At 45.7% G+C, this 24,545-nt stretch overlaps 1 protein-coding gene across 1 annotated transcript in view; it reads right to left on the bottom strand.

Annotated features, from left to right (window-relative positions):
* The window catches only part of LOC134302555 (receptor-type tyrosine-protein phosphatase S-like), a 152,417-nt gene that overhangs the window by 63,286 nt on the left and 64,586 nt on the right, over positions 1 to 24,545 (bottom strand). Inside the window, exon 6 of the mRNA XM_062987691.1 lies at positions 18,239 to 18,427. Coding sequence (XP_062843761.1) covers positions 18,239 to 18,427 — 189 coding nt within the window. The remainder of the gene's footprint in view (positions 1 to 18,238; positions 18,428 to 24,545) is intronic.

Raw genomic sequence — 24,545 nt, 5'->3', positions numbered from 1 at the left:
CATGACAAAGCATTATGCTGATGCAGAGGTACAGGGATTCAGTCTCAACCCTTCTCTTCCTTTGCTTTTCCACAAACTGGTCCAACTGGAAGATACACTTTCCATAGACACAATCAACACCCAACAAAGCATTCAAAGCAATATTTCTGACTGTCTGTACCTTTCATACCTGCTTCTTACCCTCATGGCAACATAAAAGGTGACCTGACATTCTGTTAGATCTGCACCAATACATGTCATAATGCATCCTGCATTCCACCTAGTCCAGCTAAAGGTTTTAGTAGCGCGGGGGGGGGGGGGGGGGGGGGTGTTACCCACAAACAAACTCACACTAACACTGTAAACCTATTCCTCCAGGGAGTGTTGATAATACGAGCAGACGAGCGCTTCGGTCTGTCTCTCACTGAGCCTCGATGTGGTTAGGAAGAGTCGATCCTGGCAGCAAATTCACACCTCCACATGCTCACCGCCAACAGCAGAGCCCACATTGATCCGGCGGATTCGGGTGGAACAGACTAATGAGAGTATTGTGCATCCGGACATACCAGCAACCGCCCGCAACGGAACAGGCTATGTGTGGAAGTATGTGTGTTTTAGTTTGTGTTCTTTTCACTAGGTATTTTTCACCTACCTGTATACACACACCACACATCCTGATGACTGCCTGGGGCCATGAAACAACAGGGCTTTTAACAATAAATGGTTCTGTAGAGGTAACTTACAATTTAGAGCTAAAGTTTGGCTTGTTTTCTTAAGTATATCCTCTGTAAATGATCTATTTTTTATTTTCCCATAAGGTCTCAAAACCTAGTAAGCTCTCTACATAGATGGGATTTTACGTCATCCAACTAGCACATCTGAATTCTTAGATCCCTCAAAATCCTGCCAACTCTGTTGCCTTTCTGACTGATATTCTGACCTAATGAGGGAGCATGAAGTGCCTTATGCCTAGTTCACACTACACGATTTTTGCCCTGATTCTCGCTCGCCGACTGGTCGGTGCTAGATTTGCCGGCTCGGGAGCAACTCGGCGTTCGCTCGTCGACCAAAGAGAGATATCTAGCATGTCAAATATCTGGATCTGAGTTGCCCAAGGCAATGAGTGCTATGTCGAACAGCCAATGAGAACGCAAGATACGGGGTGAGGGGAAACGCAGGAAAGGAGTTGTAAACAGGTGGGACAGGAGCATAATATAGTTTAGATCAGAATACATCGGTACACACGTTTTACAGTATTTCTGACCTTATTATTCTCTACAAAACATAACACAGCATTGCAAAAAATATTTATGAATCTCCAACTCACTACAGAACAATCCATGCTGTTTGCGTTACCAAATCCACTCAGATTCATTTATTTTTTTCTCCGTGATTTTACGCTGCACATCAGCGCACAAATTTGATCGCTCGCTACTTCTTGACACGCATTTTTGGACGTGGTATCATTAAACCTTTCGTTACATCTCGCGTGTGTTTTCGTAACAAAATGTAGTTTGGGAGACCAGAGAAGCTCGTCTGCGATTCCAGTTGGTGATAGATTGTGTAGTGTGAAACCCCCCATCGCCGATCAGTTGCGTAGTCTGAAAGCCACATCGACTTGAAAGACTCCCGATTACAAGAGATCCAGTTGTGTAGTGTGAACTGTAGAGTGACCTGATGACTTGTTTTGAGGGTTATTATCCTTTTCTGAGAACTGAGTTGTTGCAGACAGCTAAAATAGCTATTCATATCGTAACACCCACTTTTCAGTTCTGCGCTATTCCTGTTCTATCCGCTTTCTCCACTGCAGGCTACGAGCGTTTTTGTGTCTTTCATTCGTTACTTCACCACCGATTTATTTCTCCACTCTCCCCTTTTTTGTTAGTGGCTTTTCAGCCACCATATTGTTCTACCTTGGTTAAGCATCTGGCACTTGGGTTCATGTTTAATGTTTGCAGATGTGGGGCATCACCTCACGCTTCAGTAGTGAGGTGTGACTTATTCCGTTATATAAAGTTAAAAAATACAGAAGGTGGACAAAATAAAGGAAACACCACAGAAATGAAGGGGTTGACTTTAAGTGACTGAATTACATTTACAAACACAGCTTCACATTAGGCTATGTGTTCATTGTTAACACATAAACTGTCACCAAATCCTAAGATTCAATTTAATAACCAACCACTTCACAGGTAGGTGGATTATTATGTTTATGTTATGTCATATGTTATGTTATTATGTTTGCTTCTGGTTTGGGAAGCCACTTTTTAAATGGTGTAACATTGGTATTATATCATAAATATACATAAATGTAGGGTAAAAGCTGTGGGGACTCTGGGTGGTGCTGCGTTTTAACCGAATGCAGAAAACATTCATGATGTTGCAAATGGGGAAAAATATACATATGAGAATAGAGACTCAGTAAATATCCTTTCAATTTCACTTGAGTTTGAGATAGAGATGCCCTGAAATACGTTGTCTGAGAAAAATACACATTTTCTTTAAAGCGTTCCAGCTTCCTGCAGCAGAGCTCACGTGTGATTGCCTGGTGAGGCTCTTCTTCTCTCTAAAAACAGACACTGATGAAAATGTAACATTTCACTGCTGTGCAGAACTTGTCAGAGATCCAAAACGCAAATGCAGCCTACTGATCAGATCCTAAAACAGCTAGAAAGCTGAAAATATCTTTAAAGAGCCGCTGGGGGGTTCAACCGATATGGCATCAGATTGGGAAAACTTCATGTTCTTTGTGACTTCGTAATGAGCACTCGCTAGCTCTCGCCCTCCTACAGTCACCCATTTTTGCCCTCCACATACACACACACAGACACTACCACTATCTATCGCTATCAATCTACAGCCATGGGTTTGGTTCTCTCCACTGTGAAATCGCCTCTCTGTGGAATTCCTTACTGCTGACTTTTCAGGCTGCCTTGACATGATGAGAGTAATAAAAAAAAAGGAGGAAATGAGCCTGTCCTGTGTAACAAATTAACTCGGAAGAGAACAAGAAGCTAGCCGTAAACAGACAGAAATAAGAAAGAAGTGACCAACAGGAGAGAAGGTTATAATTAAGGCCCTAGCCTAACTCACGGCTGTGAAAATCATGTCACGGACCGTGAAACGAGCACTTTTCCTGTGTAATATGCAGTTTGTGTTTAGCAATTATTTTAGGGTTGAGGTTAAGGTTAGGGTTTGGTTAGGGTTGGGGCTAAGGTTAGGGCTAGGGCTAAGCTAGAGTTGGGGTTAGGTCTTAATTGGGGTTAGGGATAGGGTTGGGGTTAAGGTTAGGGTTAGGGTTTGGTTGGTGTTAGGGTTAGGATTGAGGGTTGGTGTTGAGGTTAGGTTAGGGCTGAGGTTAGGTTTGAGAGTTAGGGTTTGTGACTGATAAACTAACCGAATAAAAGCAGAACAACCTAAGAGGAGCAGAGGGCAGGACATTTGGTGCTAATCTGTGTTTAGCAATTTAACATTTTTAATTCATGTAGTGTTCAAGTGCCTCATGTTTACTGGTAAATTTGCACTATGAGGCGTCCTAGCAATCCCACAGCAATTCAGTTAGCAATCAGTTAGTCAAAATGTCCAAGATGTCGAAGTCTAAATCAGCTAAAAACACGACTCGGGTAATGGAGTTTGTAAAACTCCAAAACCAGTTCTGTGGGACGCAAAGGAGGGTGTGTCAAAACACGGATAAGAATTTTCTGGAGTAAGAGTGGGATTGCTTTTGGAACCACTGTGACCCTGATTAACTGAAAATTACTACACACATATGTACACTGATCAGCCATAACATTAAAACCACCTCCTTGTTTCTACACATATTGTCCATTTTATCAGCTTCACTTACCATATAGGAGCACTTTGTAGTTCTACAATTACTGACTGTAGTCCATCTGTTTCTCTACATGCTTTGTTAGCCCCATTTCATGCTGTCCTTCAATGGTCAGGACCACTACAGAGCAGGTATTATTTGGGTGGTGGGTCATTCTCAGCACTGCAGTGACAATGACATGATGGTGATGTGTTAGTGTGTGTTGTGCTGCTATGAGTGGATCAGACACAGCAGCACTGATGGAGTTTTTAAACACCTCACTGTTACTGCTGGACTGAGAATAGTCCACCAACCAAAAACATCCAGCCAACAGCAATAGATGAGCGAGTGTAGAAACAAGGAGGTGGTTTTAATGTTGTGGCTCCTCGGTGTATATATAGTATATATAGTGTTTTCATTTATACATAGTCATAATTGTCATACTGCTGTACAATAGTAATTGCATTACATAGTCAATATTGTTTCTATATATTCTACTCTATTTACTGTATTTACACTGTGCTGGAGCTGCTGTAACACTCAAATTTCTCCCATGAGGATCAATAAAGGAATCTTATTTTGTCTTAAAAATTAATATTAGTGATGCGGTTACTTTCTGAAACCTCACCCATGGTCTCGTATTGGCTATTAAATGGACACAGCACGGACAAGTTTGTGAAACCTTTGTGGAAGACGCAATGTTTTAGCAAATCTATTCTTATTGTTCGGTGTGTGTGTATGTGTGTAAGGTAAGCTGTGTGTGTTCCGCTATGAGTGCTCCCCATCACACTTGCCATCTGCTGTCCTCTAATGTATTCATATACACACAGAGCGGCACACACACAGGTAACACCGCGTGCTGGGCTTCTGGCACCTACCTTCTATCTCTCTCACACACACACACATTAAAAGCTACTGAAACATGGGTGACACTATGCACAGTCAGCGGAGCCCTACATCAGCACTGGCTTTGATCCTAAAGATCGCTTGACCCTGAGCAGGGTCACCTACAGTCCATTCCTGCCAGTATCGACAATTTAGACCAACCAAAAAAATATACAAAAAATGAAAATATTGCTTAAAGCTCGTCTCATTTCTCACTTTTTCTTTCCGTCTATCATGTTCTTACACCTACACTCGCACAAAGCGCAGCATCCGCGTCCTAATGCCAATCAAAAAAATCAATCCATAATCTTCATCTCACGCAGCTCTCGCACTTTCACACTCCCAAAATCAGTATGAGAGAACTGAGCTGCAGCCAAGTTTTATTAACCTTTTGTTAATCTTGCCTTGCTGAGCACTGGCAGCAGCTAAATGTCACTGAATTAAAAAATAATCCTGGGTGAAGCAAGTGGTGGGCAATACTGACAAACCAGTAAAAAAAAACAAATAATTTAATAGGAACCGTTTTGTGTTTGTCCTAATAAATATGCAATTTGGGTGTTTGTACTATAAGGTACAGGCGAGTCAATACTTGCCCATGGTTAGACATGTTTGGTGGCGTTGAACTCCATTGGACTGCAGAGCCCTAACCTGAACCTGAAGTCTCTTTAATGAATTGGAATGTTGACTGCAAGTCACGGCTTGTCATCCAACATCAATGCCTCTAGGGTGTGGTGGGCACCTTGTGACAGAGGGGCCAGGTGTAACCCCAATCCTGTACTGTTAAAGGAGATGGAACCCAACAGCAGGATACTTCACCAAAGCATGCAGAATGCTTTTAAAGTGCCATTTATAGAGAAGCACACTTTTAGTTAATCTGCGCCTCCATGCCCCCTGCCGTCCAACATGGGTTACCAATCCTATCCAAGAACCATGAATGGGGCAAGCAACTAACGTGCTGCCAACACATTGGGCGCTGTGACCAATCACGATGCAGTCAACAGTAATATGTGCCTCCACGCCCTCTGCTGGCCAACACAGGCTCATGTGGGCGTGATACAGCACCCCGTTCCCAAGGAATTGCTCCCAAAGTTACCAATCCTATCCAAGAACCATTGTGAAACATCAGGGATTAGCAAGGAAAGGAATGGGGCAAGCAACTAACATGCTGCCTTCACATTGGGCACTGTGACCAACCACACTGCACTGGTAATCTGTGCCTCCACGCCCCCTAACAGCCATCATGTGCTCAGCATGTGGGCATATTACAGTCCTCCCTTTGAAAGGAACGGCTCCCAAAGTTACCAATCCTATCCAAGAACCATCATGAAACATCGGGGATGAGGCAGGTAAGGAATGGGGCAAGCAACTAACATGCTGCTGAGCGCTGTGACCAACCAGTGCACCAGTACTCTGTGCCTCTACGCCCCCTGCCGTCTAACATGGGCTCGGCTCCCAAAGTAATCAATCCTATCCAGGAACCATGAAAAACATGAGGCAAGCAACTAACGTGCTACCTTCACTTGGTAATCTGTGCCTCCACGCCCCCTAACAGCCACCATGTGCTCGGCATGTGGGCATATTACAGTCCCCCCTTTGAAAGGAACGACTCCTAAAGTCACCAATCCTACCCAAGAACCATGAAAGGAATGAGGCAAGCAACTAACGTGCTGCCATCACGTTGGGCGCTGTGACCAACCACATTGCACTAATTTGTGCCTCCATGCTCCCTGCCGGACAACACATGCTCGGCATGTGGGCATGTAACAGTTAGAGTTGCCCTTTGTTTTAATACACTAATATATGCGTATGGTTGGATTTGATGCTAATACACGTATCCGGATGCTGACCTGGACCTGCCGCGTCTCTGTCTCTTATAATCGTGCTTCTTATTTGCGCCGATAACGAGCATGTTTTAATCAGAAGCACAAGCTGAGTCACCCCGGACCTCTGTAGTGTCGGCGTCATTATTCTGACCTTGTTTGTGAAGTGATTTTTATAGATGAGAGCCGGCGGAAGAAAATATATACAGGAACAAAAAATGCTAGCAGAAAGGTGCTCTGGCGTACCTGAGCGGTTTCAGTTCTTACGCCTTAGCTTAGTGCGTTCAATCTTTGTGGTCCTCGTCTTTATGTCTTATATATCACACTTTGTCCTCTTTTGTCTCTCTATCTCCTTTTAACGGCGGATCAGAACAGCTTTTATGTGTCGCGCACTGTCTGATTTCTTTCTCTCACAAACGCACTCTCTCTTGCTAGCTCTCTGACTCACGTTGAGTATCATCAAAGTGGCTTTTTCAGCAACCTGGTTACACTAGGCTGGGTTTTGTTGAAAACTGGGCAATAGCTCAATTTTGCTTGATAGAACCGTTTGCTTTTACTGTGTTCTTTTACATTGTCACGTGTTTGGTATCTAATTTGAAACGGGTTCTTGGTTGTAGCACTAAAATGCTGCTGGTTTGGAATGGGTGGTAAAAGACACTCATATGTTGTGTTTTATTCTTACTGTAGCATGTTTTACCACCACTTTATCCTGTACAGGGTCAGACTTGGTCAATTTAATGTGGAATCATGGGGCGCAATGTAGATGCTTCCCCCCAAGCCAGACATAGCCAATCTTGTCTGTATGTAGACGAGCAACTGGCTGATAGTACAGCTGGTGATCTGAACCCTGGATTCCAGCAATAATGTGCTAGCACAGTTTACCACTCTGCACCCAGTTGTGGGTAGTTGTAGCCTAGTGGTTAAGGTGCTGGACTAATAATCAAAACTTTGCTGGTTCAAGGCCCACCACTGCCAGGTTGCCACCGTTGGGCCCTTAAGCAAGGCCCTTGATTCTCAATTGCTTAGACAATGTACTGTCACAGTATTGTAAGTCGCTTTGGAGAAAAAAAAATGGATTGGTAGCTATGAAAGTTGATTTTGCATTGGGTTCATGTGGATGAACGTTGACCTGCTACTATAAAGGCTACAGTCATTCATTCGTTCATTTTTTCATTGTCTGTTTCACCACCACTTTATATCCAATTTAGGGTCGTGGTTGTCACGTGGGAAGAAAGGGACACAAATGCAGAAGTAAAATTATAAAAAGATATTTTATTTAATTAATAAGGACAACAGAAAAGGTAAACAGCTAACATAAAATAAAACAAAACCCAATCGGAAACTCCGACGGAAGCTGACAAACACCGATCTGAAAAGGAGAAAAACAAAAGAGAAAGGTTACACAACGGTAAGGCGTGGATTCGAACCGGGGATGCTGGCGTGACTGCCGATTACTTTCCGGAGTTGCCACCCAGCGGTTACAGAATCCAATGTTCCGTTTAACTAAAGGCACTGATGCCGAAATTACCACCAACGCTAAAACAGCGCGGAGTGAAAGCCGCTAATGCTAATGTTAGCGTTTTAAAGAGACAGCGATAAGGAGTCTGCCCAGCAACTGCACGAGAGCTGGGCAGCTGTAGAGAGTGTGGATTCGAACCGGGGATGTTGGCGTGACTACCGAGTACTTTCCGGAGTCGCCACCCAGCGGTTGGAGAATCCAATGTTCTGTTTGACTGAAGGCACTGATGCCTAGGATATAACCAGCGCTACTAGAGCACTGAGTGAGACCGCTAAGCTAAAGCTAGCGCTGAAACAAACAGCAGTTCGAGGACTGCGCGGCGTCGCACCACACTATTTCTAAGAGGACGAAAGAAAACCCTCATACCTCAAACCTTGCGGTTTTACTTACCCTAATGGCCTAGCGCCACCAGGGCTACCACCTATAGCTAAACAACAGTGTGGACGAGCTGCCACAAGAGACCACAAAACAAACAAAGGTGCGACACCCACTGCTGTGTAGAGCTGGCTTAAATAGCCAGCCCCACAGCTGTGGGTGATCAGCACTAATTGGGAGGTCTGGTATAAGAACCCTTTGTTTGCTGAGCTCTGTAACGTCTGTTTCGCTGGGAACCCGGGGCACGTTCACCAGCTACCACAGACCTCGTTATAGAACCCCCTCCTCTAGGGACAGCTCCTGAGGTCCCAAGACCCGCAGCACGGTTCCGTCGGAACTCGCGGATCAGTTCAGGGTCCAGGATCTGACGAGCCGGTACCCATGAACGTTCCTCAGGGCCGTAACCTTCCCAATCCACCAAGTATTGGGTACTACCCTGAACCTTCCTGCTGTCAAGTAACCGGCGAACCGTGAAGGCAGGGGCACCCTGGATGATACGAGGGGCGGGAGGTTGGGGAGGGGGTAAAACTCCCCCGCACATAAATGGTCGGAGATGGGAGACATGGAAGGTTGGATGCACTTTCATGCGGGGAGGAAGCTCCAACCTATACGTCACCGGGTTAATCCGCCTTACCACCTTGAACGGGCCAATGTACTTGGGTGCCAACTTATGTGGAACACCTCGAACGGGGAGATCCCTCGTTGAAACAAGTACTCGTTGGCCTGGCCGGAAGGTAAGAGCCGGCTGCCGCCTGCGGTCAGCTTTGCGCTTCACAGAGCGCTGGGTGGCCACAAGTGCCTGCCTAGCTTTGCGCCAGGCGGCGCGGCAGCGGCGGACCTGAAGCTGTACAGACGGGACCGCTACCTGCTGCTCTTGCTCAGGAAAGAGCGGAGGAGGGTACCCGAACTGAGCTTCAAACGGTGACATGCCGATCGCCGAATGATGCAGGGTGTTGTGAGCAAACTCTGCCCACATCAGCTTATCCGACCACGTGGTCGGATTCCCTGCCGTCAGGCACCTGAGCATCTTGCTCAGATCCTGGATAAGCCTCTCCGACTGCCCATTCGACTCCGGGTGGTAACCGGAGGATAAGCTGGCCTTCGCGCCAATAATTTGGCAAAAGGCCCGCCAGCACTGGCTCACAAACTGTGGGCCCCGATCTGACACAATGTCTGAGGGGACCCCATGTGCTCTCACCACATGATTCAGAATGATCTGCGCAGTGCCCATGGCGGATGGTAGCTTGGGCAGTGGGATAAAGAGGCAAGATTTGGTAAACCGGTCGACAATTACCAATACCGCCGTGAACCCTCTGGACTTAGGCAAGCCTGTCACAAAGTCCAGGGCAATGTGGGACCACGGTCTAGCCGGTATTGGCAACGGGTGAAGAAGGCCCCTGGGGCGCTCTCTGGGACTCTTGTTAAGAGCACACACCGAGCAGGCACGGACAAAGTCACGTACCTCATTCTCCATCCCCGGCCACCAAAATCTTCGGCGCAGCAAGACCAGGGACTTAGTCACGCCTGGGTGCGCCGCAAATGGGGAAGCATGAGCCCACTCGAAGACCTGACGCCGTACGGATGAAGGTACGTACAGTCTGTCAGGAGGTCCCCCACCGGGGTCGGGTTCAGCCCGTTGGGCATCCCGAATGACCTTCGATATGCCCCATGTGATTGGGGCCGCTATCTGGGTCGAGGGGATCACGGGATCAGGTCCGGTCTCCGGCCTGGTCGGTTCCCACTGTCTAGACAGAGCGTCCGGTTTGACGTTTTCGGACCCCGGTCTATAAGACAGTGTGAAATTGAACCTTCCAAAAAATAAGGACCACCGGGCCTGACGGGAGTTCATCCTCTTGACTTGCTGGATGAATGACAGATTTTTGTGATCCGTCCAGACAAGAAAAGGATGTTTGGCCCCCTCGAGCCAGTGTCGCCACTCCTCTAACGCCAACTTAATGGCCAAGAGTTCCCTGTCTCCAACCGGGTAGTTCCGCTCGGCTGGAGTCAGGCGGTGCGAGAAGAAGGCACATGGATGTAGCTTCTTCCCCGGCCCCACTCTTTGGGACAAAACTGCCCCAGCCCCGACCTCGGAAGCATCCACTTCGACAACGAAGGGTTCCTCTGGGTCGGGCAACTGCAAGACGGGAGCAGTCGTCAAGAGTGTTTTTAGCTTGTCGAAAGCTTGCTGGGCCTGCACCGTCCATTGGAACGGACCTTTGCCTGTGAGGTCCGTTAACGGGGCGGCGACTGAGCTAAAGTTCTTAATGAAACGCCGAAAAAAGTTTGCAAAGCCCAAAAACCTTTGCAGTTGGCGTAAAGAACTTGGAGTTGGCCACTTCTCCACCGCAGATACTTTAGCCGAGTCCATGCGCAGGGTGCCCTTGGACACTACAAACCCCAGAAACGAGACCGTGGGGGAGTGAAAGACCGACTTCTCCAGCTTGACAAACAGATGGTTGTCGAGCAAGAGCTGGAGAACTCGTCGGACATGCCCTATATGCTCGTCGATGGACTGACTAAAGATAAGAATATCGTCTAAGTAAACATAGACGAATTTACCAAGAGTCTCCCGCAAGACCTCATTGATAAATCTCTGGAAGACTGCGGGGGCATTCATTAACCCAAATGGCATCACCGAGTACTCATAGTGGCCAGTGGGCGTAATGAACGCAGTCTTCCACTCATCCCCCTGCCTGATCCGGATCAAATTGTACGCGCTGCGAAGATCGAGCTTTGAAAAAACCGATGCTCGCTGAAGGGCTTCGAAAGCCGTGGCCATCAGCGGCAGCGGGTACCGATCCTTGATCGTAATGGCATTCAGACCGCGATAATCGATACAGGGGCGCAGGGTGCCGTCCTTCTTGTTCACAAAAAAGAACCCTGCCCCAGCTGGGGAGGAAGAAGGACGGATGAACCCCTGTTTAAGCGCCTCACGCACATACTCCTCCATAGCAACCTTTTCTAGGCCGGAGAGCGAAAAAAGGCGCCCCCTAGGAGGAGTAGTGCCGGGCAAAAGGTTGATGGCGCAATCGAACGGTCTGTGGGGGGGCAAGTCCTGCGCCCGGGACTTGCTAAAAACCTCCCGTAAATCATGGTACACAGGAGGAACAGCTGCCAAATCCGGAATCGCCATCTTGGGTTCGGACGGCTCGGGGCTCGCGCCGCCTTGCAGTAGGCACGAGTCCCGACACTGCGTTCCCCAGATAAAGATCGATCCGGTGGCCCAGTCGATCTGGGGGTTGTGTCTTTGCAGCCACGAATACCCCAAAACCACCTGGAGGTGAGGAACGTGAGTCACAAGAAAGGTGATCCGTTCCTCGTGGTTTTCCAGGCGCAACGTGAGAGGTCGCGTCTGGTGGGTTATCGGGCTGCCCGCTACAGGTCGGCCATCCACAGCATGGACCGACACTGGAGTTGTTAGCGGTTGGACCTCAATCCCCAGCCTGTGTACCAGGTTGATGTCTATGAAACTCTCCACCGCGCCTGAATCCACACAGACCCGAAGGTCTGTGTCTCCCAGACCCCAAAGCAACCGGGCCTGCAGAAATAGTCCTTGGGCAGGGATGGTAGTTCGGCTCACTCCCGAGTCCCTAGCTCGAGAGCGGCCTGCTAGTTTAACGGCTGCCGGGGTCTGGCAGACGGACCCGAAGCCGTTGGGGCACCAGCGCGAGCTGACCCCAACTGCATGGGCTCAGGATCCAGGACAGGCGGAGGAGAATTGGGAGAGACCTGCGAGCGGGTGAACGGGGAACAGGTGCCCCGTTCCCGGGCTCGCTGGCGAAGGCGGGTGTCTATGGCGTTGGCCAGGACATAGAAGTCCTTAAGAGTGGTAGGAGGGTCCCTGGTGGCTAGCTCGTCCTTCACCTTACCAGACAAACCACGATGGAATATGGCAGTAAGGGCCCCCTCGTCCCAACCACACTCAGCCGCGAGCGTTCGAAACTCGATTACATAATCGGCTACTGACCGAGCACCTTGGGTAAGCTCGAGTAGACGAGGGCCTACCTCACGGCCACCCGAAGGGTGAAAAAAGGTCTCCTTTATAGCTTCCTTAAAGGAGCTTTCCGAAGAGCATTCTGGAGCATTTTGCTCCCAGAGGGCAGTAGCCCATTCTAAAGCTCGGCCAGTCAGCAGGGAAATTATGTATGCAACCTTCGATCGCTCCGTAGGGTAGCGAGAGGGTTGCAGCTCAAACGCAAGGGCACACTGGAGGAGGAAGCCACGGCACCTCTTAGCCTCTCCCGAATACCTTTCGGGAGGCGAAATAGGGGTGTCGCGGTTTCCGCACCCTCCGGAGTGGGTAGGAGAGTGGGCAGGGGGTTCAGGACCGGACCTAAGAATTGGCGACTGCAGGGTGAGCGCAGCTACCCGCTGCGCCAACTCGTTTAGGGCCACCTCGTGCCTGCCTAACGCTACCCCTTGATGACGTAGAACGTCCGTAAGGGGTGGAACTTCTGCTGCGTCCATGGTATGGTCGCACCTTTCTGTCACGTGGGAAGAAAGGGACACAAATGCAGAAGTAAAATTATAAAAAGATATTTTATTTAATTAATAAGGACAACAGAAAAGGTAAACAGCTAACATAAAATAAAACAAAACCCAATCGGAAACTCCGACGGAAGCTGACAAACACCGATCTGAAAAGGAGAAAAACAAAAGAGAAAGGTTACACAACGGTAAGGCGTGGATTCGAACCGGGGATGCTGGCGTGACTGCCGATTACTTTCCGGAGTTGCCACCCAGCGGTTACAGAATCCAATGTTCCGTTTAACTAAAGGCACTGATGCCGAAATTACCACCAACGCTAAAACAGCGCGGAGTGAAAGCCGCTAATGCTAATGTTAGCGTTTTAAAGAGACAGCGATAAGGAGTCTGCCCAGCAACTGCACGAGAGCTGGGCAGCTGTAGAGAGTGTGGATTCGAACCGGGGATGTTGGCGTGACTACCGAGTACTTTCCGGAGTCGCCACCCAGCGGTTGGAGAATCCAATGTTCTGTTTGACTGAAGGCACTGATGCCTAGGATATAACCAGCGCTACTAGAGCACTGAGTGAGACCGCTAAGCTAAAGCTAGCGCTGAAACAAACAGCAGTTCGAGGACTGCGCGGCGTCGCACCACACTATTTCTAAGAGGACGAAAGAAAACCCTCATACCTCAAACCTTGCGGTTTTACTTACCCTAATGGCCTAGCGCCACCAGGGCTACCACCTATAGCTAAACAACAGTGTGGACGAGCTGCCACAAGAGACCACAAAACAAACAAAGGTGCGACACCCACTGCTGTGTAGAGCTGGCTTAAATAGCCAGCCCCACAGCTGTGGGTGATCAGCACTAATTGGGAGGTCTGGTATAAGAACCCTTTGTTTGCTGAGCTCTGTAACGTCTGTTTCGCTGGGAACCCGGGGCACGTTCACCAGCTACCACAGACCTCGTTATAGTGGTGGGTCCAATTCATGGGGCGAAAGGTAGAAAACACCCCGTACAGGTCGCCAGACCATCAAAGGACGAGGCTACAGTCAATAACAGACAAGAATCTAAGCAGTACTCTTTTTCTCCATAAAATAAAGAGACTAATATTGATTATTAATGTAGTATAGATCACATCAGGTGTTTGTTAAAGCACACTTTTAAGTATTGAAGTTACAATCAATTCTGTACCTTTCCAGAATGTCCATTTTATTTCCAGTGACAAAACATGTATAAAGATGTAAACCAATTCCAATCATTTAGTCACTGCAAAAGAACAGCTGCAGAAATCCTAAGGGTAGCCTGACCAGGGCGAACATTAAACGTGCATTTGTCAGCGAGACTAATCAGATATGTCCCCTGTGGGCGAAAAAATGAATTGCTTTAATTTTAGAAGTAAAATTAATCCCCCCCCCCCGCCAGGCCCCACAGGTTGAAAACCCCTGCTCTAGAGAACTACCAAAGTTGCTTGCTTACTGAATGTAAGCATTGCTAAGAGCAATACTCCGAGTGTGTACGCTTTATGAAACATTCCAGCCGTACCCTAATTCAATTACTGTATAGTCACAGGAATAGTAATATAAAGAAGTGTATTATCACTCTATTAAAGATTGTTATTACTGCAGTAAAAACAGTCGTAATCTACACTGGGATTTGGGTTTTACTAACCAAAGACTCTTGGGAGTTTTAATAAAAAAGCAAACGAGTAAAAGCATTGAGTCTAACATCTCAAAACCAGGTACTAAACAGGTACTAAAGACTTCAAACTGTGTTCTGCGTTCAATTGCCATATGCCACAAGCAGAAAAAAATCATTGCTGGAATAGTGATTATGCAAATCATATCATCTTCTATGTAACAAATAGCAAAAACCAAAAACAGAAAATACAAAACAGCTTTACAGCAATTAGAAAACTCAATAAAAGCCATTGGAGAGCATTAGATGGGAAAGACAATCATGGGTGCTGATGCAAACTGATGCGGGCCCGTAGACAGCTGTAAATTCTGTAATCATATCCTTCCGCTTAGGCTTCGCTCACAAATTACAGTCGAGAAAACGCTAGCGATACCTTATCTGGCCCTGACGAGCGCGGTAAAAAGCAGTGATTGAAGAAATGACTGCAATTCTCACAATACCCTTTCACTTAATACTAGGGTATTGTCTAAAAATATATACTAGCATTGTCTAAAAAGCTCAACCCTATTTTCTGCTTATATGCTATATATATTTAAGGGGTCTGTCTTAAAACCTAGTAAGCTCTGTATATAGACTCATTTTACGTCATCCCACACACCTCAAGAAAAAGGCTGTCTTAGTTCTTAGGTGCCTTAAAATGCTGCCTAATGAGATGCCTTGAAATGCATTCTGACAGATATTCTGACCATTTATGGCTTCCTCAACCGCAAAGGCAATCCCAGCATTCAGTGCAGCACAATTTTTCTCATTAAAATTTCAGATATGGTGTATGAAAACGGAGCAGCGAGCGAGCAAAATTATTATTATATTTTTCTATTTATTTATGCATTTTGCTTAGCCAGTTAGTCCTCCGCTGCTGGGGATCCCAATTGCGTTCGGGGCGTGCGCAGTCCGTCGACCCCTTCTTTTTTCAGGCGCCCAGGCTGCTAACCAGGGTCCTTATACAGTGTTTGAGATCCGGTCTTTTCCCAACCAGCAGACTCAAATCCAATTTGGTCTGCTGCAGGAACTGCCAATTGTACAAGATAGGTAGCAGAGCTGAGATTCCGAACACCCCGGTTCGATTCCCTGTGCTAACTTGGGTTTGTCAGTGACAGTTTAACAGCTTTCGATACACGGAAGGAGATGTAAGCTTGCATGCTAGCGGTTTGTGTCCCCACAGCATATTGGTTTGAATGGCCTGAGGCTAAAACTGCATATGTATATGTGTACATATGTACAGTAGACACAGTTTGAAGAGTGAAACTATATATATATATATATATATATATATATATATATACTGTATATACTGTATATATACGTATGTGTATATATATATATATATATATATATATATATATATATATATATATATATATATATATATATATATATATATATATACAGTGTATCACAAAAGTGAGTACACCCCTCACATTTCTGCAAATATTTCATTATATCTTTTCATGGGACAACACTATAGACATGAAACTTGGATATAACTTAGAGTAGTCAGTGTACAACTTGTATAGCAGTGTAGATTTACTGTCTTCTGAAAACAACTCAACACACAGCCATTAATGTCTAAATAGCTGGCAACATAAGTGAGTACACCCCACAGTGAACATGTACAAATTGTGCCCAAATGTGTCGTTGTCCCTCCCTGGTGTCATGTGTCAAGGTCCCAGGTGTAAATGGGGAGCAGGGCTGTTAAATTTGTTGTTTTGGGTACAATTCTCTCATACTGGCCACTGGATATTCAACATGGCACCTCATGGCAAAGAACTCTCTGGGGATGTGAGAAATAGAATTGTTGCTCTCCACAAAGATGGCCTGGGCTATAAGAAGATTGCTAACACCCTGAAACTGAGCTACAGCATGGTGGCCAAGGTCATACAGCGGTTTTCCAGGACAGGTTCAACTCGGAACAGGCTTCGCCAGGGTCGACCAAAGAAGTTGAGTCCACGTGTTCGGCGTCATATCCAGAGGTTGGCTTTAAAAAAATAGACACATGAGTGCTGCCAGCATTGCTGCAGAGGTTGAAGACGTGGGAGGTCAGCCTGTCAGTGCTCAGACCATACGCCGCACACTGCATCAACTCGGTCTGCATGGTCGTCATCCCAGAAGGAAGCTGACGCACAAGAAAGCCAACAAACAGTTTGCTGAAAACAAGCAGTCCAAGAACATGGATTACTGGAATGCCCTGTGGTCTGACGAGACCAAGATAAACTTGTTTGGCTCAGATGGTGTCCAGCATGTGTGGCGGCGCCCTGGTGAGAAGTACCAAGACAACTGTATCTTGCCTACAGTCAAGCATGGTGGTGGTAGCATCATGGTCTTGGGCTGCATGAGTGTTGCTGGCACTGGGGAGCTGCAGTTCATTGAGGGAAACATGAATTCCAACATGTACTGTGACATTCTGAAACAGAGCATGATCCCCTCCCTTCGAAAACTGGGCCTCATGGCAGTTTTCCAACAGGATAACGACCCCAAACACAACCTCCAAGATGACAACTGCCTTGCTGAGGAAGCTGAAGGTAAAGGTGATGGACTAAACCCAATTGAGCACCTGTGGCGCATCCTCAAGTGGAAGGTGGAGGAGTTCAAGGTGTCTAACATCCACCAGCTCCGTGATGTCATCATGGAGGAGTGGAAGAGGATTCCAGTAGCAACCTGTGCAGCTCTGGTGAATTCCATGCCCAGGAGGGTTAAGGCAGTGCTGGATAATAATGGTGGTCACACAAAATATTGACACTTTGGGCACAATTTGGACATGTTCACTGTGGGGTGTACTCACTTATGTTGCCAGCCATTTAGACATTAATGGCTGTGTGTTGAGTTATTTTCAGAAGACAGTAAATCTACACTGCTATACAAGTTGTACACTGACTACTCTAAGTTATATCCAAGTTTCATGTCTATAGTGTTGTCCCATGAAAAGATATAATAAAATATTTGCAGAAATGTGAGGGGTGTACTCACTTTTGTGATACACTGTATATATATATAGTGTGTGTGTGTGTGTGTGTGTGTGTGTGTGTGTGTATATACTACATTTTCAGCATTTAGCAGAGGTTTTTATATAGTTTGAGCAATTGTGGGTTAAGGACCTTGCTCAGGGACCCAACAGTGGTGGTGGTGAGGTTTGAACCAGCAACCTTATGATTGCTAGACCAGCATCTTAACCACTAAGCTATATACTATATATATATATATACATTTATATACTATATGTGTGTGAGTATATATATATATATATATATATATATATATATATATATATATATATATATATATATATATATATATATATATATATATATATATATATATATATATATATATATATATATATATATATATATATATATATATATATATATATATATATATATATATATATATATATATATATATATATATATATATATATATATATATATATATATATATATATATATATATATATATATATATACGTGTGTGTGTGTGTATATGTATGTATCTATGTCTATATTAAAGTTATATATACACTCTAGTTATCCAGAATTTAATTCATCAACTGTCCCTGCCCACCACCCATAGTTATGTATATACAGTATATACAGATATATAGATATTGACATATATAAACAACATTATATACCACATGACATTACAATTGCTGTATTTAGAAAACCAATTACAACCATCTTTGTAACAAACCTGATCGGAGTTGCTTGATTCGCCCCTGGCTCAGGGCAGGCTCCACGGGAAGGAAGTCTTTGAACCAGGAGATCTCGGGGTCAGGAATACCACTGGCAGCACAGAGCATGGTGGCAGTACGAGTCCTCTCCACCACCTTCAGCTGTGGACCCATGTCTATACTGGGGAAGCCGAGCGGCAACAGATCCTCTGCACAAAGACACATCAAGGACAAAGTCAGAAGAGGGTAAGAGTGTGTGTAGCAATTAATGTAAAATGTTATTGCGCAACGTGCAGAACTCGTTACCGGCTTTAGAAATATAACAGCCACTTAGAGCGCAGAACATGATTGGACGTAATCTAAAGAACAATGCACTATAGTTTTTAAACGGAGGGCGACGGTGTGTAATTATGTGCCTACATAATCACACCTCAGACAACACTACAACAATTACACGGTGCAAAGCAGGGAGGCTAATAATTACTCATTAAGTTCAATTAAAAATGCAGGAAAACAAGAGTTCACGTAAACAAGAGTGACAGGTATTATACGCAGTACTAAAAATATTTGGACAATACCCTCTGGTTTTGCTATAAAACATCCAAAAATATCTACGAAGCATCAACAAGTGCTAACAGACAACTACTGGCAGAAGTCTGATAAGGGATAAGCCAGGTTGTTGGGCAGCCGAGACCTCATTGATGCCAGAGAACAGGAAGGCTTTGGAGTCTCGTCTGGGTGCCTTCATGAAGGAAAACCAGAGGGTATGGTCCAAATATATCTCTGAAACATCAAGCAGTGCCTACAGGCAACGGTGTTAAGTAACCACTGACAGAAGTCTGAAGAGCAACAAGCCATTAACCACTGACAGGTTGTTGGGCAGCCAAGACTCATTGGTGCCAGAGAACAGGAAGGCTTTGAAGTCTGGTTTCACTCTTCAAAATGTGTCTAGGTGCCTTCAAGAAGGAAAACTAGAGGGTATTGTCCAAATATATCTCCGAAGCATCAAGGGGTGCTCACGGGCAACTGTGCTAAGTAACTACTGAGAGAAGTCTGAAGAGGGACAAGCCATTAACCACTGACAGGTTGTTGGGCAGCCAAGACTCATTGATGCCAGAGAACAGGAAGGCTTTGAAGTCTGGTTTTACTCTTCAAAATGTGTCTAGGTGCCTTCACAAAGGAAAACCAGAGGGTATTGTCCAAATATATCTCCAAAACATCCAAAAATATGTAAGAAGCATCAAGGGGTGCTAACAGGCAACTGTGGTAAGTAACTACTGACAGGTTGTTGGGCAGCCAAGACTCATTGATGCCAGAGAACAGGAAGGCTTTGGAGTCTGGTTTTACTCTACAAAATGTGTCTGGGTGCCTTCACGAAAGAAAACTAGAGGGTATTGCCCAAATATATCTCTGAAACATCAAGGGGTGCTTACGGGCAACTGTGCTAAGTAACTACCTACAGAAGTCTGAAGAGGGACAAGCCATTAACCACTGACAGGTTGTTGGGCAGCCAAGACTCATTGGTGCCATAGAACAGGAAGGTTTTGGAGTCTCAAATGGACCAACAAAAGGGCTACCATGGCTTAAACTGGAGATCTTTTTATTACGTGTATGGGGCTGCATAGTCGCAGGCCAGTCAAAATACAATGTGGATGCAGACATCAGATCTGGAGAGCGGAGCAATGGACGAGGTCAAAGATCTACCTCATGCCAGTAACGTCCTGGTAACAGATACCCCCAGGACATCTTCGGATGTCTCGTGTAGGCCATGTGTCAGCAGGTCAGAGCTGGTATGACAGCGTATTAAGCGAGTGGTCCTAATGTTATGGCTCATCAGTGTACATTAAAGTTGGGCATTATGAAAATTGGGCTAGCCCATCACCATGTTTACATCTCGGCTGTGCTGTCATTTGTGTGTGCTGCTGCATTAGTGGCCTCTGCTGGCTGATCTGAGGTACTGCACAGAGATGGTGAATAATGGAGAGCAGTGCGTGACTCTCCGTACACAATACCCGTCTCTGGCTGGTAAAAAGAAGCGGTTGCAGCAGTGGAGGACAGATACACCCAGATACAAACCATCTATTGATTACGAATAGTTTGAGAGAAAGGAGAATGCCGTGACCTTTATAAAGAGGGCATTACGCAGGGCTGGTTTAGCATGCTAAACGTAGCCCAGCGCAAAGGCTTAGGATCTGAATCTCTGTTCAACGAGAAGATTATGTGTGATGAGAGGAGATACCGGATCTGTGATAGGGATAGGGAGACGTTTCCCTCTTAGTCAAATTTCTCCTACACACATCTGTTCCTGCAGCTGAGCGAGAGAGCTGAGGCGGCGGGCATGGAGACGAGGAGACGGGGCCGAGCTGTCTACGGTTACTGATATGATTATGCAAGCATCTGCTTTTTGTAATGAGTCTCTGCCACAATGAGGCATTTTTGAGGTGTAGAAATGGCAGCGCACTAATTGGCCGATCCATTTGTCCTACGAAAAGGAATAAACACGGTAAATAAATTACAATCCGTCCAAACATTTACAATCAAACCCGGCGGCTTTTTTTTTTTTACAGTTTAAACTGACTAGCGGGGTGAATAAGTAAGTGATGCGCAGATGCACTTGGGCGTCGGGAAGCAGCCGGAGCAGCCGGACGTGGAAAACGAGCTGAAAGGGGTTTTCCTTTGGGGTCGGACTGAAGAGGCTGCCTCGGTTTACACAGGGAACATTACGCTTTGTACGCGTGCCAGTGTGTTGAGATGAAGATGGCTAGGCAAACATCCAATTCTCTGTTCAAACACACTCACACACACACACACACACACACACACTCACACAGATGTTCACAGAAATGCAAACCTTCATCAACCTTCTTCAAAGATCACAGACGGGTTTTGTTTGTGAAGGGAATCTGAATAGATCTGAAGACGAAGGGTCTGTCTGAATACCTAGTGAGCTGCCTTGTTGCCTACTGCCTACCTAATATTGTGTTGGTCCCTCGTTTGCTGCCAAAACAGCCCTGACCCGTCGAGGCATGGACTCCACTAGACCCCTGAAGGTGTGCTGTGGTATCTGGCACCAAGATGTCAGCAGCAGATCTTTTAACTCCTGTAAGTTGTGAGGTGGCGCCTCCATGGATCGTGTACCTGGTCTGCGACAATGCTTAGGTAGGTGGTACGTGTCAAAATAACATCCACATGGATGGCAGGACCCAAGGTTTCCCAGCAGAGCATTGCCCAAAGCTTCGCACTGCCTCCACCGGCTTGTCTTCTTCCCATAGTGCATCCTGGTGCCATGTGTTCCCCAGGCAAGCGATCCACATGATGTTAAAGGAAACGTGATTCATCAGACCAGGCCACCTTCTTCCATTGCTCAGTGGTCCGGTTCCGATGCTCACGTGCCCATTGTTGGCGCTTTCGGCGGTGGACAGGGGTCAGCATGGGCACCTTGCTATCAGAACCAGCATTAACTTCTTCAACAGTTTGAGCTACAGTAGCTCGTCTGTTGGATCAGACCACACGGGCCAGCCTGAATGAGTCTTGGCCGCCCATGATCCTGTCGCCGGTTTTCCACTGTTGATAGATACTGACCACCCTCAAGAGCTGCAGTTTTGGAGATGCATCTAGCCATCACAATTTGGTCCTTGTCAAACTCACTTAAATCTAACAAATCAACTTTGAGAATATAACGTTCACTTGCTGCCGAATATATCCCACCCACTAACAGGTGCCATGATGAAGAGATAATCAGTGTTATTCACTTTACCTGTCAGTGGTCATAATGTTATGCCTGGTCGGTGTATAATCGCTGCATCTGTTATATACTTAATAGATTTGCTTTTGTGTGTTTTCATAACACAAAATAACAAACAGAGTGACAAAACGAGGAATTCTATTGAGACGCCACAGCAGAAATGTGTGCCACCCTTCCTCCTGTGGGCAATGTGCATCCTGGTACATTTTCTATTGTTTCTACTGTGTTATTTTCACCACTATCCGTCAGAACCAAGCCAGAAATAATCAGACGTATTCTACCGCACACGAGCTTTCTCCACGGACAACTTTCAGCACAGGGTACTGCACACCCCGAGGACTTTAGACCTCAAGAAAGTGAAAGCGAGAGAAAGATGAAGACGGAAAGCTCTCAGCCTGAGTGAGAAAAAAAAGCCTTTCTGTGCACTTGACCTTAAAAAAGTAAGAGCTTTATGGTCCCGGGTGTCTTTACATACAGATACTTTACATCTCGGTGTGTGTGTGTGTGTGTGTGGGTTGTGCATCCAGAATATAGAAAGTAGAAAGCCTGGACAGTGTGTCTTAATGTTAGCATGAACCCAGTGACTTGTTTTTATTCTGTTAAGGAAAAAGAAGCTAAAAATGGATTTGTACCAACAGAAATGCCCATGATAGAGACGCCACCTGCCATGGAGTGGCTGACCAAGTCTGATCATTTCTCAGGTTATAAAAAAAAGCATGTACATTATAATTGTAGCCAAGAATGTCTGTTTCAGCATGGGATATAATAAAGACATGAGTGGAATAATTTAAGGAATGGAAACTTAAAACGGGGAGATGAATGCAACTGGCAACAAGAGTGTGTTCTTAAGTAAATATGGACATTGTACACTGATCAGCCATAACATTAAAACCACCTCCTTGTTTCTACACTCACTGTCCATTTTATAGAAGCACTTTGTAGTTCTACAATTACTGACTGTAGTCCATCTGTTTCTCTGCATGCTTTGTTAGCCCACTTTCATGCTATTCTACAATGGTCAGGACCCCCACAGGACCACTACAGAGCAGGTATTATTTAGGTGGTGGATCATTCTCAGCACTGCAGTGACACTGACATGGTGGTGGTGTGTTAGTGTGTGTTGTGCTGGTATGAGTAGATCAGACACAGCTGGAGTTTTTAAATACCGTGTCCACTCACTGTCCACTCTATTAGACACTCCTACCTAGTTGGTCCACCTTGTAGATGTAAAGTCAGAGACGATCGCTCATCTATTGCTGCTGTTTGAGTTGGTCATCTTCTAGACCTTCATCGGTGGTCACAGGACGCTGCACACGGGGCGCTGTTGGCTGTATATATTTTTGGTTGGTGGACTATTCTCAGTCCAGCAGTGACAGTGAGGTGTTCAAAAACTCCAGCAGCGCTGCTGTGTCTGATCCACTCATACCAGCACAACACACACTAACACACCACCACCATGTCAGTGTCACTGCAGTGCTGAGAATGATCCACCACCCAAATAATACCTGCTCTGTAGTGGTCCAGGGAGAGTCCTGACCATTGAAGGACAGCATGAAAGGAGGCTAACAAAGCATGCAGAGAAACAGATGGACTACATGCAGTAATTGCAGAACTACAAAGTGCTTCTATATGGTAAGTAGAGCTGATAAAATGGACAAGTGTAGAAACAAGGATGTGGTTTTAATGTTATGGCTGATCGGTGTATAAATATATATGTATATATACACAGTGGAACCTTGAAGGGAGGAGCGCTGGTCCATAAAATGCTGTTGTCTGAAACACCGAGGTTTTACATGAATTAATTTTAAGCAACTACATATAATAATTCTATTAGATAATCGTCTTTAATAAAACAATTATTGGCACACTTCTATTCAGTACTCTGTCCCACCTTTCTTTGTCCAAACAAAAGCCCACATCCATTTCTTCCCTTAAGCCGAGTGGAACCGGCACACTCCCGAAAATCTACTCCTCTCCCATCCTCCCCCTCCTTACAACACAATGGCTTTTTAATCTTCTTTGAAGGCAGCTGAAGGATCATAGTGAGCCTAATACTTGGCTTTCTTTACAACCGGGGTGGCAGCTGCTCACCGATTAGGGCTCCTAAATATGCTGGTTTAATAGAGTCAGGCAACATCAATAAAGTGTTGGGTGACCTGGGTGTTTTTTTCAGGGGGAACAAAGGTTACTCTATGTGCACCGGGTCCACTGGGAAAAAAAAACAATCAGGTCTTTCTGACCAGGCAGATGTTCACCACTGTATCTGAGTGATAAATAATGAATGACATTTTAATCTTAACGTGATCGTTACAACTGATGCCAAGCATCCTCACATGGTCACATTAACACTACTATGTTTACCACCAATGTTCGACAACTGGTATGTCAAAGAACATTATCCCACAGGGCTTGGGGGTCATCGTCGTGCCCATCATGAGAATAATAAAGATAATAATACACTTGATTCAGACTGAATGCAAAAATACAGGGAGATGGACACACATAAACACATACGTATCCAGCTGAGACTGTTTACATTTAAATTAGCCTGGATGGGCAGCTGGACCTTGATGGGATTTAGC

This window comes from Trichomycterus rosablanca, chromosome 25 (genome assembly GCF_030014385.1).
Source record: "Trichomycterus rosablanca isolate fTriRos1 chromosome 25, fTriRos1.hap1, whole genome shotgun sequence".
Taxonomy (NCBI): domain Eukaryota; kingdom Metazoa; phylum Chordata; class Actinopteri; order Siluriformes; family Trichomycteridae; genus Trichomycterus; species Trichomycterus rosablanca.
Note: the sequence above shows the minus strand (reverse complement) of the source record. Positions and strands in the feature narration are given on the sequence as shown.